The 16600-nt window shown below is 36.3% G+C and overlaps 1 protein-coding gene across 1 annotated transcript in view; it reads right to left on the minus strand.

Moving 5' to 3' along the window:
• Positions 1-16600, minus strand: part of Si (sucrase-isomaltase) — a 94528-nt gene that overhangs the window by 67759 nt on the left and 10169 nt on the right. Inside the window, exons 6-13 of the mRNA XM_055596510.1 lie at positions 15466-15617; positions 13813-13984; positions 10309-10408; positions 8831-8943; positions 7796-7921; positions 5949-6080; positions 5742-5861; positions 3072-3185 (exon numbers count right to left, since the gene is read on the minus strand). Of these exons, the coding sequence (XP_055452485.1) occupies positions 3072-3185; positions 5742-5861; positions 5949-6080; positions 7796-7921; positions 8831-8943; positions 10309-10408; positions 13813-13984; positions 15466-15617 (1029 nt within the window). The remainder of the gene's footprint in view (positions 1-3071; positions 3186-5741; positions 5862-5948; positions 6081-7795; positions 7922-8830; positions 8944-10308; positions 10409-13812; positions 13985-15465; positions 15618-16600) is intronic.

A 16600-nucleotide genomic window follows, 5' to 3' on the forward strand; every position in this document is an offset into this window, starting at 1 on the left:
CTGATGTACAGCACTTGGAAACATCATCAGCTTCCAAGTACCCATCCTCATCCTCCCTGCCCTCCAGAAGATTTTGAGAATCAAGACATATTAAGTCAAAATAGATTCATCTCTTGCATGCTAATTACGTTGAGGGGTGCTTATGAATTTTTCCCAGTTTCTAGAAATATTCCATTGTTTTCCAAAGAAAATCCATACTTGAAGTCTTTGTTCTGTTTTAATCCTATAAGCTCCAACTATGTTTTCACCTTCATAGTTTCACCTTTCTCCTTTATTTTAATTTTTTGTTATTTTTTTTTACCAGCTCTCTAGCATATTATTTAAACTAATTACTCCTGTTTTGACAATTTAGTCGTCTTTTGTACTGCCAAAAACATACACTAACACTTCTGGACTGATTTGCTGTTCTAAGGGACTGGTAGGATCCCTTCAAGAGTAATAAACATGGTGTTTGCCACTACATAAAGGTGAAATATCTTAATTACAACTATAATTGGTTCTTATTTTCCACAATATTTAACAGTAATACCCAGGCATGACTTGTCACTAGCTACACTTTCGGTTCTCCTTACCCCAGTGTATTAAAGACAGTTATATCTATTATCCTCAAGCTACTCCCATGTAGGTATTGAAATTATGAACCTGAAGAACATTTAAGACCCATTACATGAAGTTAAATGAAGAACTCAGAGTGTTGAAATAGATTCCTCATAGTACATGAAAGGTATTTGATACCCTTCAAAAATATGTTCTAAGTAAGTATGGTTGAAAAAAGTGTAAAAAGACTTGAAGCTTCCCTATCTTTTAGAATTTTCCTCTAATATTATTTTCACTTCTGTTTGTTTCTAAGAAGTGAAATTAATTAGATGTATTTTTAAAGAAACCAAAAGTGTAAATAAAACTTTTTTCATGACTCTACTGGTTAAATTAATGAATAAATAATCTAAATAGTTATAGTCTATATTTAAAATTGGTGAAATAATTTAGTTTTTATACAAAATATATTATGCTTAAGAACAATGTATTCAAACAGCTCAAAATTATTTGTAAGATATATTGGATCAGAGGGAAAGGGAGGTGAACCTCTTATCAGTGGACTGGGAGAAGGACACGGGTGGGGAAGAGGGAGGGTGTGACTGGAAAGGGAAGAGGGAGGTACAGGGGGGATATAAAGTGAATAAACTGTAATTAATAAAAATTAAAAAATAGAACAAATTTAAATGTAGAAACATTAATATAAAATTACTAATTTTTCAAGTTAAGAAAACATTTTTGGCTATGAGTCTCAGTGGCTGGTTTTTTGATCACCTCCCCTGAGCGGGAAGCAGCCTTACCAGGCCACAGAGGAAGATAATGCAGCCAGTCCTGATGAGACCTGATAGGCTAGGGTCAGATGGAAGGGGAGGAGGTCCTCCCTATCAGTGGACTTGGAAAGGGGCAGGATGGAGATGAGGGAAGGAGGGTGGGACTGGAAGGGGCAAGAGAGGGGGCAACAGCTGGGATACAAATAAATAATGTAATAAATAAAAAAAATAATAAATCTAAAAAGAAAACATTAAAAAATAGAAAACATTTTTGAACTTGACATAAAAACAAAACCTCCTAAGTTGAATAGTAAATACATTTTCTCTGAAAATTCATTCTATTGTGAAAAATAATTTTTAAAAAGCATTAAAAAAACAACGTAGCAGTACAATTTGATTATTTAAGAAATGGAAACTAAAACACCCAGTGTTCATAAGCAGTATGTGTTGATATGTGTTGAATGCTGAGTGAACACTTCATGTGTTGTTGACTTCATGTTTTGAAGATTAATTAAAATGTGTGTGTGTGTGTTAATAAGAGAGTGGAAAACTGTTCTTCTTCAATATGATTTCACCTTGCTTCTGCTTGCAGTGTGGTTGTTCATGATTCAGCAAATAAGGTATCAGCTCATACAGCACAACCTAGCCTTTTCATCACAGTATCTCATAATTGTTTCCTAATGAACACATTTTTCTGGCTGAAGTAGAAGTCTATGAACAATTTGACTTAAAATTACTAACTTGGAGGCCAGTATGAAAAATGAAGCTAAACTATATCATGAGCATGTTATTATTCTTTCTGTTAAGTAAATATTAACAGTGTGACCTCTTAGAATTACAGTAAGCATCTTCTCCTCCTCGTTCCACTGATGTCTGCACAGGAATTCTGTCATTGCAAACACATCGTTCCTCAAACACAACTGATGTGTAAATAATGTAAATAAGTCTTAAAGACATTTCTTCCTGATTAAATGAATTAATGTATAAATAACTCTATATACAGTGAGTTCATTAAGAGAGTAACAGAGCCAAACAACCTTAGAAAACACACAGTATCCATTAATCTATAGAGATGTTACGCCTTTCCTAAAACCTCTGTTTTTCTTGTACTCAGATTTATGAGAAGTTTATTCTAAACTTGGGGTTTAGAATCTTTTTTCCCTCCACTTGGGCTATGGTCACCATAAACTCAAACTTACATTGACTATTACCTCATGTGCATGTCCTGTAAATGGCAAATTGTGATTAATTAAAATCATGAAAATAAGAAAAATCATCCCAAGAAGTTTCCCAAAACTACGTTTTTCTGTAGTGACTTCATAAATAATTTGATATATTTTGGTATAAAATGCAGGCCGTTGCCAATTTTAGCTTGCTGTAGTCCAACAGCAGTCTGGAAGGGAGCCTCCGGTGGCGCCAACAGCATTTCACAGTGCTGCCGTTGTCCAGTGCAGATTTCCCTAAGTGCTTTTGTCCTGTGCTACTTTAGGCCGGTTCCCACATGAATGGTTTCACAGATAAAGATATAACTCTTTGTATTTAACTGAAATTTATTCTACAAAGTCCACGACCAGGGAGAAAATATTCTAAATTTACAGTTTTTATTCTTTCTTCCTTTCTTCCACGTGTATGATGTTTACATGTTTCAGTAAGTGACAGGGAATCTTTAAATTTCATTTAGAATACATTCTACTGAAAGGGTGTGTTTACTGACATATTATTTACATATTATGTACATGGAACCACTTGTTCACAAAAGCTACTTACAATCCAAAGTCCATCATACTCCACTAGCTGATGGAAAATACTGCATTCATTTGCCCACCAGTCCATGGTTCTGGGGTTAGTGAAATCCGGGTACACTGTTAACCCTGGCCATACCTAGATGAATAGATCATTCACGTATACAAATGAATACAGGGAGAATGTTAAAATACGTGGCATTGCAAACACATGCAGTTCATAATATTAACACTCTTAAATGTTGCATACTCTGCTTCAGTCGACATGAATGCCTCGTGCATCCTACATTCAAAATTACCTCAAATTTATGTTAATAAACTCCATTCGGGGAAAATAGTTCAAGTAAATATGAAGAAGAATCATTGAGCATTTAGAAATGGAAAAAAAATTAAAACAAGGGATAAAGTTGCCATAGGAAGTAAAATAAATGCATTTCTGAGTATTCTTGTAAATTAGATCAATAAACGAAAGTACTGTAAGATATCACATTTCATTACTTAAAGGCTTATCACTACATTTGCAATCACATCTACTTCCCAAAACTTGATGGGGAGAAAATTTCATTAGTATGGAAGCATAGGCTAGGCTTCCGTCTAAGCATTCTAAACATTTTTATAGTGTTTACATAGCATTCCCTAGAGATTTGGAGACAGATATCTTTTGCCATCATCTTCCAGGTTAGGTTAGTTAATTAAGTCCATCTTGAAGATGAGACAAGTGAAGCACAGAGGGGTTCCCTGGGATGTGTAAGCCCATACTCCGCACAGCCGCTCAGCGGGAGTTTAAATTCAAAGCCTCAAAGGCCTGACCCTATGATATCAAAGATAAGCTCTAGTCTGTCGCCCTTTTTATTTAGGCATTTCCAAGCTACGTTTCGCTATATATTCCTCCAATTACACCGTTATGTAAGTTTAATTAGGAATCCTTTATATAGTTTTAAAACAATATAGACACAATTGTTTTCTGATCTGCCCAGGGTCACAGTGACAAATGGGCGATAAAGGCAGGGACGTTTGTGGGTCTGGTGGAACTCATAATCGTGGGAAGAAACATTGCCCTGAAAATTTTGTTCATAAACTGCAGTAAGGAAAGATAGGATATTTCTCATTGTTTTAAATAATTCTTCAATGAATGCACATTTAAGATTGTTATTTCCTCTAATTTTTTTATTTAGTTTCATTAGTCATTGCAGTGAATTAACAACTCTATGTGTCTAGTCATTATTTGCTTTTGACACGACTTATGATTATGCTTCTAATACTACTTATTCTATCCAAACACACACATCAAGGTCTGGGCAAATGACTGCATTAGAAAAATCTTTGCCACATAAGATTTGCATTCAGATTCTCAGAAGAGGAGCATATTCTGAAATCCCAGCACTCGTAAGGTGAGCTGAGAGGCAATGGGTGATCCTGGGAAGCTCCTGGAACAGCTAGCCTGACAAACATAGCAGCAAACAAGGGACCATGTGTCAAACAGGGAGGAAGGCAAGGATTGACACCCAAAGTTATTCTCTGACCCTTACATACATACCATGGTGCAAAATGCCTGCACTCATATGCATATAGAATGACTGATGGACATGTTGGGGGCTGTTCTGGTTCCTTTTTTTTTCTTTTTTTACACTAACTCTCAAGACTTGGATACACCTTTCTTTACTGTGTAAACCTGCTCAAGACATTATTCTTGATTAGTTGATTAAAAGGCCTAAAACCTGGGCAGGGCAGGGCAGAATGGGGTAGTCATGGCTATTGTTCCCAGGCTTTGGGGACTGAAGAATCACAGGAAAGGACAGACAGACAGGAAGAGAGGAGAAAGGCAGAAGCCATAGTGGGTTAGCATGGGGAAGGGACAATGAAAGCAGGGGGAAGGACACCAGCAATGTCGAGGAAAAGCACAGATGAAGAATACAAGCAAATATTGATAAGATTATGGATGGAAGGTAGCCCAGATAAGGATGGTTAAGGCGGATGGCATTGGATGGGGGAGCTGGGAGGTGGATAGTAAGGTTATTAAAATAGCATAAGTGGAAACATTTGCCCAGCCCAAGGAAAATAAGGCAATTATAAAATCTAACACGTGTCTGTGTCTTATTAATTGTGATAGTGGATGATATAATACCACCATAATAATTATAGGGCTAATAATAAATAATGTTTAGCCCAACATAATTTTTATTTACAAGTTGGAGAGTTACATTTGTAAATACATACATAGGCAAAATTTAAGCACCATTTAATTTCTGTTCATAATAGTCTCTGTAATCTTTGAAATTTTAATTCAATTTTATAAGTTTCAGTTTTCTTTCTTGCAACAATTTCAGTAACTAAAAATTATTTTGAGTTTCAAATATAAGTCATAAAACGAAGTGCCTAGTATATAATTATTCAGTTTGTATTTATAAATATTTTGTATTAAAATTTCTATGCAAACATTGCAGAATTTTTGTAAGAATTTAAACAGTATATCCTATTTATTGTATTATTGACTTAAAATGATCTGTTATGGGGTGCTTCATCTGACTAAAGTTTCCTTACAAAAATCACAATTCAAACTCAAAGAGGAAACCACATCAACACACACACACACACACACACACACACACACACACACACACACACACACCATTTACAAAGAGTTTGCCAAATAGGAAATAAGAGCCACGTGAATTTACTGGATGTGAGAACTTACCTCTCCAATGAGTGGTGTGGTTCCATCTGGCTCATTCACCCAAACATTTTGTTCATTTCCCCTCAAGTATGTCTCATAGTCTGCTCCATTGGCACGCTTATTTATAGATATTGCAGGGTCCTGATAAAGAAATAAGGTTCTGTAGCCAATAAGTTAAAGTACAAACGTATATGAATAAAAATGTTTTATGACACAATTTATCTTTACCAAGATAATCACGTATTTTTGTCCGTGGTTATGTAAATCCTGAGCAAATTCAGGAAGCCCTTTAAAAGCAACTTCATCATAAGTAAAGTCCTTTTTGTCTTCCATGTAGTCAATGTCAGTGACTTGTGCATCCTGAAAATTAGCAAAGTGTGTTTCAGTGAGAGCAGAAACCTTTTTAGTGACCACAGTCTTTAAGCACAAGAAAACAAACAAGTTAACAATGGTTTTCTTCAGGGAGGAGAGCTGGAATAGGTTATTTAATCCTAAGTGGTTAGTCCTAATTACATACAGGCAATAGTCAGTGCACTCAGCAGGATGTTTTTATATACACATATATGTGTGTACAACAATAATTGAATAAGAGGTTATGAATTTGAGAAGGAATGGTGGGAACACAGAAGTTATTAAACATAACACTCATTTATGAATTCTTAAAATTTAAATTAATAAATTAATAAAGAACTTCTGATAAGTTCTTGAAAAGTACGTATTTTTGAGCAGTTAATAAAAAAGAGGCATCAAATTAGGCCAATCATTGGTGCCATTCCCTCAACCTCTGTTTCATCTTTTATTCCTGCACATCTTTTAGATAGGACAAATTTTGGGTCAAGGGTTTTGTGGGTTGGTTGGTGTCCCCTCCCTCCACAGTAAGTCCTGCCTGGCTGTAGAATGTGGCCACTTCAGTGTTAGAATACCCTGCTGCTAAGAGTCTCAGCTAGGCATCACCCCCATATCTTCCCAGGAAACTTCACCTTCCCAGGTCTCTAGCTTGTCCCAGAGATGCTCCGACATCAATTTCCCTTCTCTCTCCCAGCACCCTCATCCTCCATGCCCATGTTCCCCATGCCTGATCCTGTCCTCCCAACCTGTTCCACAACTTGAGACCCATCCCATGAGAGAGACCCAACCCCTGACACTATTAATGATACTCGGCTCTTCTTGTAGACAGGAACCTAGAATAACTGTCATTTGAGAGGCTTCATCCATCAGATAATGAAAACAGATGCAAAGACCCACAGCAAACATTAGGCAGAGCTTAGGGAAGCTTGTGGAAGACTGAAGGGAAGGATTGAGAGATCGAAAGGGGTTATGGCCACCACAAGAAGCTCCCTATGGGGGCTCATAGAGACCGAACCACCAACCAAAGAACATGCATGGACTGGTCCTAGTCTCCCTACACATATGAAGTGATGGCCTGCTTAGTCCTCAAGTGGATTCTCTAACAATTGGAGTAGGGGCTGTCACTGACTTGGACTCTGGATCCTGTTTCCCTAGCAGGGCTGCCTTGTTTTGCTTCAGGGAAAGAGGAGGCACTAAGTCCTGGTATGACTTGATGTGGCAGAGTAAGTTGTTACCGGGAATAGGTTGTTACCCTGTGGTGGGGAATGTGAGGGGAAATGGAAGGTAGGATAGGACTGGGAGGAGAAGAGGGAGAAGGGTTGTGATTGGGATGTAAAATGAACAACTAAATAAATAAATAAATGAAGATCAATGAAAACTTGATAGCACAGTAAAACAAATAAAAAAGAGGCAGAGGCCATTAATTGAAAAACAAAACAATAAGGTATATGTGATAGGGTCTGGAGGAAGGGGGAAAAAGTGAGAAATTAAAAAAGTTCAAAAAAGAAAACAGTTTATAAATTTAACCAACTATAAACATCAAATGTGAATATATAATAAATTTACCATTAAATCAGTTTTATAAGTATTTATAAACATAAATATTCTAGACCATCAATCTAACATACTTATGTATGTATGTATCCTGACACTGTGAGTCATTTCTTACTATATGATAACGATTATTCCCAAATCCCCCAATCCCTAGCACCCTTCACTCTTCTTACATATGGGATGCCAGCTTCCCGGTTTCTTCTGACTACTTCTTTGACTACGTCTAGTGACTTGTAATTCCAGCGACTCAGTTGAAATCCAAGACTCCAATACGCTGGCATTGCTGGTAGTCCAATGAGCTTGAAGAGAACGGACAGGTAGTTAGTTTCAGCAAAGTGAACTGTCCTTAGAATGGCTAATGTTATTGTGGTTAATGTTCTGCTGTGCCTCTAGTATGCATTTAATTTCATACTGTTAGTACAGAACCCCATCTAAATGCTATTCTTTTCTTGCAAAATCAGCCAAAACTTTCTTGGAATACATTTACTTTGTTGTGTCCCACGTCTTTTGTGGGTTTTATGGTAAACAAATTCTCAAGAAAATGTTTGCAAAGATGTACTCTTCTATCATGGAAAATTAAAGACAAAAATAAAAGTAAAAATGAAATAATAATACAAAGGGCTGGAGAGATGGCTCAGTGGTTAAGAGCACTGACTGCTCTTCCAGAGGACCTGGGTTCAATTCCCAGCAACCACATGGCAGCTCACAAATGTCTGTAACTCCTTTTCCAGGGGATCTGATACCCTCACATAAACATATATCCAGTCAAACACCAATGTACCTAAAATAAAAATTAAAAAAAAAGAAATAATAATACAAAAGTAACATACTTTGTCATAACCTCATTTACTATTTTGATCAAACTTGGCAATGATCCACACTTTTAGTTGATATTCCTGTTCTCCAAAATTATATAATTCCTTTTGCTATATTCTATCAAAAAATACCATGACTTAGTAAAGTTTTAATAGGTAACATCAAATAAATAAGACTTCTTAGCTCAGTTATCTGATCATAAGTTAATCTAAATAAAAATAGACATTTAAATATATGCAGGTTTTGTTATATAGGAGAGAAAAATTGTAAACTTCTGTCTCTGAATTTTGACAAGTAAAATACATGTAGGAAAGAAGGCCATATATGTAAGTTATTTAACAACTCATTAAAGTATTGTGGGAAATAATTCACAAATTCAGTGTAAAACAAACCTCTTGGTATTGTTGAACTACTTGTCCTGGTGTGTCCCCAAGAAATATGTAAAAGTCTAGTATGCCGCCAGTGACTCTGTAAGTAATTATTGGAGTTGGCTGGATGAAAATCTCTAGAAATAGAAAGAGGAAAAATTAGTCCTAATTTTTAAAATGTACATAATGATAAAACAAGTATAGCACACATTTAAAGAGTATCTTGTTAACCACATTACTGCACAGAATGTTCAACTATTAAGGAGAAGTAAGCTACTGAAAATAGGAGAAAAGCAGAAATCTGCCACTTGTAAGGTCTGTGACAGGCCTTGTCCTTTTCAGAGTTGGCATAACTCCTCTGGAAATCACATAGAGGAACATAAAGCTTGACTCCTAATAAGGGCAAATGTGTTGCTAATGGTAGCTCAGTCTTCAAGTGGATTTCCTTGTAAGTGGAACAGAGGCTGTCTCTGAACATGAACTCAGTGGTGGCTCTTATATCACCTTCTCCCTACCCCACAGAGAGGAGCAGCCTTGCCAGGCCACAAAGGAAGACAATGCAGCCAGTCCTGATGAAACCTGATACATTAGGGTCAGATGGAAGGGGAGGAGGACCTACCCTATCAGTGGACTGGGTAAGGGGCATGGGAGGAGATGAGGGAAGGAACATGAGATTGGGAGGGGATGAGGGAGGGGGCTACAGTTGGGATACAAAGTGAATAAATTATTATAAATAAAAAGAAAAAAGTGTCTCCCACTTAGTTACAGCAATTTAAGATTAATTGAAAGATCATATTACCACACATTTGACTGGTTAACTATAAAAAACACTTCACTTGCTGAATAACTGTAACTTTTCATTAACATTGAGTCACAGAGGAAGACAATGCAGCCAGTCCTGATGAGACCTGATTGCTAGGGTCAGATGGAAGGGGAGGAGGACCTCCCCTATCAGTGGACTAGGGAAGGAGCATAGGGGAAGAAGAGCAATGGAGGGAGGGATTGGGAGGAAATGAGGGAGGGGGCTACAGCCAGGATACAAAGAGAATAAATTGTAATAAATAATAAATTAATAAAGATACTCTATTCACATCACTTAGAAAACAAAAGATTTTACATTTCTTAAAATGAATGTAACTACTTCAATGACCAAAAAGACCTTTTTGGTTTTTGTTTCCTCTGAGAACAGTGTTTTAACTTATCTTGGCAGTGAGGCTAAGAAAAACACCTCTTTGTGTGCATGCATTTCAGCTTAATTCTGAAGGGAAATAGATAATCTGTGTGTCACAACACCATGTATACCTTGCCAAAAAAGAAAAAAAAAAAACACAACTTAAACCTATTTTATAACTTTCCAAAAAAATCCACACACTGTTACTATTGACACAGTAGTGTGTGTATTTTGAAATCAGATATCTATCAGATATCTATAAGAATCAAAAGAGTACTTACACAACAAGTTATATTTTATAGAAACATGTCATTGAATAAGTTATACTTACCCATTGCATTGCTGTTCATAAGAAAAACACCATATGACTTCCCAGAGTTATCTTCAATGCCCATGAAGAATGTCTGATGTCCATAGAGATTGTGATTATTCTGCAAGGCGAAGTATCAGATTTTAAATATTGAACAGAATCAAAATAAAGACAAAATATGCTTCACAAACTCACTTGCTTTTTTATTTTACCATTCTATGACTCTATGTTGTCTTTCCTCTTTATATATCACATAAATGATTATAGTATAAAAATAATATTATCTACTGCAGTTAATAATCTTTTGAGCAAAATATGATATGAGTGTTAGTTAATACTCATCAATACACAATGTGTACATAATACACAATAATGTCTCCTGTTTTTAATATATATTTGCTTTACTGGAATTAAATATATTTGAATAAGCTATATTGATGTTATGGTATACAGACACACACACACACACACACACACGTACACATCAGGACTCATTTTTTTCATAGGGTACAGAAAGATGTCTATCCTAAATTTCTGCAGTGTATTTGACAGGCATAGATGAGAACATGAGATTATATTGGCAAATTATTAAAATGCTGACAGTGGAAATGTAAGTCTTTATTTTTTTTAAATTTTTATGTTTTTATATTAATCAAAGGTTATTTACTTTGTATCCCAGCCGTAGTTCCCTCCCTTATTCCCTCCCAACCCTACCCTCCCTCCCTCATCTCCTAAGACTTTCTAATTCTTGTTAGACAGAAGCTTAAAAGAAAGCCTGGATAGAAAGACAGAATGAAGTAGCTTTCATCCTGGTGCTTATTTCAGATGGCAATGCTGTTGCTACAAAAACAAAGACTGCTAGAATTTATCAGTACTTTCATACTGAGCTCCTTAAAACCAACCATCCATTTACTTATTTGGAGAAATAATAGTGTTAGCATTGGTATAAAAATAATAAAGGTAACTGAGTAATAAGTAAAGCTTAGTTTAGTGATTGATCTTTTATGAATTTCACATTAATAAAGAAACAAATCCATGCAAAAGCTAGGCATTTTGACTATCATCCTCTTTTGCAGCGTTAGGAAGTCCTGGAAGTTTAAATTTTTTATTTAAAATTTTTCTTTATTATTATTATGTATTACAATTTATTTACATTGTATCCTGATTATAGCCCCCTCCTTCATCTCCTCCTGGTTCCACCCTCTCTTCCTCTTCCCCCTCTATGTTTCTCCCTTAGTCCACTGATAGGGGAGGTCTTCCTCCGCTACTACCTGACTCATCAGGACTGTCTTGTTTCTCTTTCCCTGTGGTCTAGGAAGGCCACCTCATCAGGAGGAGGTGATCAAAGAGCCAGCCACCGAGTCCATGTCAGAGACAGCCACTGTTCTCCTTACTAGGGAACCTCTATAGAGACTGATCTGCTCATAGGCTACATCTGAGCATGGGGTCTAGGTTCTCTCCATGCATGGTCCTTTGTTGACTCATCAGCCTCTGCAAGAACTCCAGATAACTTGGCTCTGTTGGTCTCCTAGTAGAGCTCCTTCCCCTGTAGGTCTTTCTATCTCCCCCTTCTTCGGTAAGATTCCCTGTACTGTGTCCAAAGTCTGGATATGAGTCTTAGCATGCACTTCAATAACCTAATGGGTAGAATCTTTCAGAGGTTCCCTGTGGAATACTCCTGTCCTGCTACCTATCTTCTCCTACTTCTGGTCTATCCTGTTTGCCCATCTGAATGAGGATTAAGCCGCTTCCCTAAGGTCCAAAATAGAAATACATTTTTTAAATGTTTTTTATTTTGATAAAAATATTTTAAAATTTATACTGTATCTTTATCCATTAGGAACAAGCAAATTAAAACAATTTATATTTTATATCTTTCGAATAAGATTGTTTATCATCAAGAAAAAAAAGATAGCTAGAGAGTTGGCTCAGTGGATAGGAATACTAGAGTCCCTTACAGAGGGCCTGAACTCTATTCCCCACATCCACATGTAAGCTCAGAACTGGTAACTCCAGTTCTAGGGATTCATGACCTCCTCACACCTCTGCAGGTAACATACATGCACATGGCACAGACATGAGTGCACAGAAAATTCATGAGCATATAAAAACAAAATACATACATTAAAAATTTAAACAAACAACAAATTGCTGAAAAACCAAATGGGAATGTGTGTAAAAATAACACATATTCATTGATGTGGGAAGGATAAACTGGTACCTCCATTATGGAAATCAGTACGGAAGTTCCTCAAAAAACCTAAAAACGAAGTTTCCATATTTCAGGTATATACCAATTCTGGTATATACACTCAGGGATCCATATCCTACCAAAAAGATAACCTCCACATTCATCGCTTTCTGCTACAGAATGCACAAGAGCAGGTGCATCAACCAGACTAGATGTCCTTCAACTAATAAATGAATGTTTAAGTTGCCATAAATATACATGATAGATTTTTATTCAGTTTTTAGAAAATGGTAATTTTAAGAAAAATGAAGGGGGCTGGAAAGTACTATAATAAGCTGTGTAACCTAGACTCAGAAAGACAAATGCTACACATGTCCTTATGTTCCCTCTCAGATTTGAATTCTGGCTTTAAACCTCCATCCTCTCATTTTTCTTTCACTCTCTCATTTTACAGGTCATGCAAACAGAAAGATGACCATGAGAAGAAGAGAAACAGACTCTGAGAAAAGAAAGGGGTAACAGAGCATATAAGCCAGAAAAGAGCAGAAAGACTACAGGGGTAGAAGGATACAAGTTGAGGAACAAGAAGGTGAGAGGTTTCCAAGGAGATGAAGGAAGGTCAACCCAAACACATTATGTTTGAAGATACTGTAAAACTGGATACTTCCACCATTCATGGCTATACCCTAGAACCCCTGCTCAGATGTAGCCTATGACAGCTCAGTCTCCAAGTGGGTCCCTAGTAAGGGGAACAGGGACTGTCTCTGACATGAACTCAGTGGCTGGCTCTTTGGTCGCCTCCACCTGTGGGGGGAGGAGCCTTCCAGGCCACAAAGGAGGACAATGAAGCCACTCCTGATGAGACCTGATAGGCTAGGGTCAGATGGAAGGGGAGGTCCTCCTCCTATCAGTGGACTGGGGAAGGGGCATGTGTGAAGAAGGGGGAGGGAGGATGGGGTTGGGAGGGAATGAGGGAGGGGACTACAGCTGGGATACAAAATGAATAAACTGTAATTAATATAAAAATATAAAAATTTAAAAAAGAAAAGGTGTATACAATCCAGCATGTATTGCTTGTATAAGACAGTCCCTGATTCTGAAAATGTACTCTTCGTGTACAAATATATTATTCCCTTTTATTTATACTGAACCCAAAAGTAATATAGAAATGTAACAGACAGGTAAAAGTTAAAAATAAGTTTGATTCTAGGGTAGATATTTCAGTTATGTAAATAATTTAATCAGCACTGTCACCTAACTAATGTTGTCAAATAGAAGTGATTGCATCAACTTCTCCAGAGTACAATGTAATCTATAAAGCCCAGATATCGTACATCACCAGGTAGTTCATCGCGAGTAAAGATTGGCCACGTTTTCCAGTATAAGTCATGACGAAATCTCTTATGAATATGTTCCCCGAAGCCATAAATATATTCACTTGGAAGTTTTGTGGAAATCTGCAGATACTGGTTGGAGTACACCAGTGGACCAATACTGGTATCAAACCTGAAGCACAAAAGGAGAAGAAAAAAAAGAAGGTACGTTGTTTTAGTTTAATGTTGACATTATCTAGGACATTTTATTCTTTAAGGTGTCAACCTTCATCTGCGATTATGAATGGAAAAAGTTCAAGTCGTACCACAAATGGAACTTGTTTATAGCATAAACAGAACATGGTTTTCCTCGACACAGTTTTCATAGACGTCCTCCCGTCTAGTCCTAGTCACATTCTCAGAATTTAGCTACCACTATCACCGATGTTATACAGATGTAAGCTATAAATAAATAAATAAACAGCACAACAAGCGGTGTTTTTAAAGGTCGTGTACCGTACTCTGCAGGCCCAGGTTTAAACAGTGCTTTGTTGAGCTGGGCACTGTATAATGCATCACTCTATCTGTTTTCATTCAGCCAAGCTTAATTTCAACTGTCAGTTTTCCCCAAAACAATAAAAGTGTCATGAAAAACATTCTCAGTGTTTAACCCATTAGCAAAAATCTCCTATCCTTTGCCACCCAGACCGAGATAAGCAATCGTGTTACTCTGTCTGTGGCTAGACATTCAAGATTTTACGTGGAAGTGATTCAGTGAAGTGTGTCTCTTTCTCTGCTTAGAATTTAGGATATTTTTATGATATAGCACAAAGCAAATTTTTAGGTTATAGCACAAAGCAAACTATAAAAATGTCCAAATACCTTTAGTCAAAGTAAATTTATGAGATTTGATTTTTGGCATTGTTTAACATTGTATTTTGTGGTAACATAAGAACCTGTGTCTTCACGTTTCCTTTTAAAATTTATTTATTTTAGTCTTAATATAATTCTTTCTTTTATGTATGACATTATAATATAATTATATCATTTTCCCTACCCTTCGTTCCCCCAAATCTTCCCATACATCCTTGCTTGCCGCTTTTAAAATTCATAACTGTTTATTATTAATTCTTAATATGTGTGTGGGCGTGTGTGTGTATGTGTAATGCTAACCATACAGATGCTGTATTTTTATAGGAAAATGCTAAATTTTACTAAGTTCTTTGCAACAATTACTCCTTTACCCAGACAATACATTCCACATGTGTGAGAAAATGATTTTGATATTGGCATGGAAATTCATCTCTCACTGAATAGAAACCATCTAGCTCTGAGAATTGTTTTAGAGAAAGAAATAACAAGAGCGAAGTACATGGCCATTCTTCCATATGAGTAAATTTTGGCAGTACAAAAATTTACCCTCCTTTCTTCCATTTCTTCCTTTGATTGGCTAGCCACTGGTGTTTTCATGTTTGTGTTTTAGTTTATTTCTTCCAGGGGAATCAAAACTATTTTACCATTATGTAATCTATAGATCTCCACATCCTCTTAATGGGGAAAAATTGTATACTTGTGATTTGGCACTGGTATTAAGATGACCTTATTCTCTGGCATCAGGATGACATTGGCCACCTATTTGGACCAATATAAACGCAAAATGTAAGCATCACTTACAAGACTCTGCCATTGCTTTTCCTGATCACTTTAATGCTGAATGGCTTTTCTGAGACCTGAACATCATAAAGTGCGTCAGCAGCTGGGATTCCAGGAACTTCTTGTACAAACTGATGTGGCACTTCATATCTTTTGTTATTTGGATCTGTGATCTGCAACATTTTAATGCAGAAACAGTAAGTGATTGTGTTCCTCCCATCTCTGATTTATTGTACAAACTGTGAAATACATATACATATAAATCTATATAATATAGTTTTATAAAACATCTGTTAATGCCACAATATAAATTTAACAATTTAATGGTTGAGCACATATAAACCATACAAATAGTTAAGAAATAATTATATTCAAGTGGTTAAAAGTTGTTTATATGATTGAATAAATATATTTATTGGCAAGATAAGAGAGACAGGGTCAGATAGAAGGGGAGGAGGTCCTCCTATATCAGGGGACTAGGGAAAGGGAATAGGGGAAGAGGAGGAAGAGTGGATGGGACTGGGAGGGGGCAAAGAAGGCGGTTGCATTGGGGACACAAAATGAATAAACAAATAAATAAAATTAAAGAAAAGAAATCCTACATAGACTACATTTAATACAAACATTCATTAAGCACCAGTTATTCTCAAGACAATAACCTAAAATAAATATGTTTATTAATTATTGAAAAATGGCTACAGAATAAACTGCTATTATTGATAAAGTCTTCAAGAAGAGAATGATACAAAAAAAAGGTAACTAGTATTGTAGTTATCTTGTTGGAATAAACATTTCTCAGGGTAAAGAACGTATGGAAAGGATAACCCTCACTATTTTCTTCAAGTAAACTTTATGACAAAACCTTCCTTAAAGATATTAAAAGGCAAGGGCTGAAGAGATGGCTCGGTAGTTAATATCTCTAGCTGTTCTTGTAGAGGACCTGCATTCAGTTCTCAGATCATTCATGATGCAGCAGAACCGTTTATAACTCCAGTTCCAGGAGATCTATAACCTTCTTCAGGACTCTGTGAGTGCTGCTCTCATGTCACACACACGTACAAACACTGGTGCGCACACACACAAAATATGCACAAATAAGATAGATAGATAGATAGATAGATAGATAGATAGATAGATAGATAGATAGATAGATAGA

Source organism: Psammomys obesus, unplaced genomic scaffold (assembly GCF_907164565.1).
Source record: "Psammomys obesus unplaced genomic scaffold, mPsaObe1.curated_primary_1811, whole genome shotgun sequence".
In the NCBI taxonomy this organism is placed as follows: domain Eukaryota; kingdom Metazoa; phylum Chordata; class Mammalia; order Rodentia; family Muridae; genus Psammomys; species Psammomys obesus.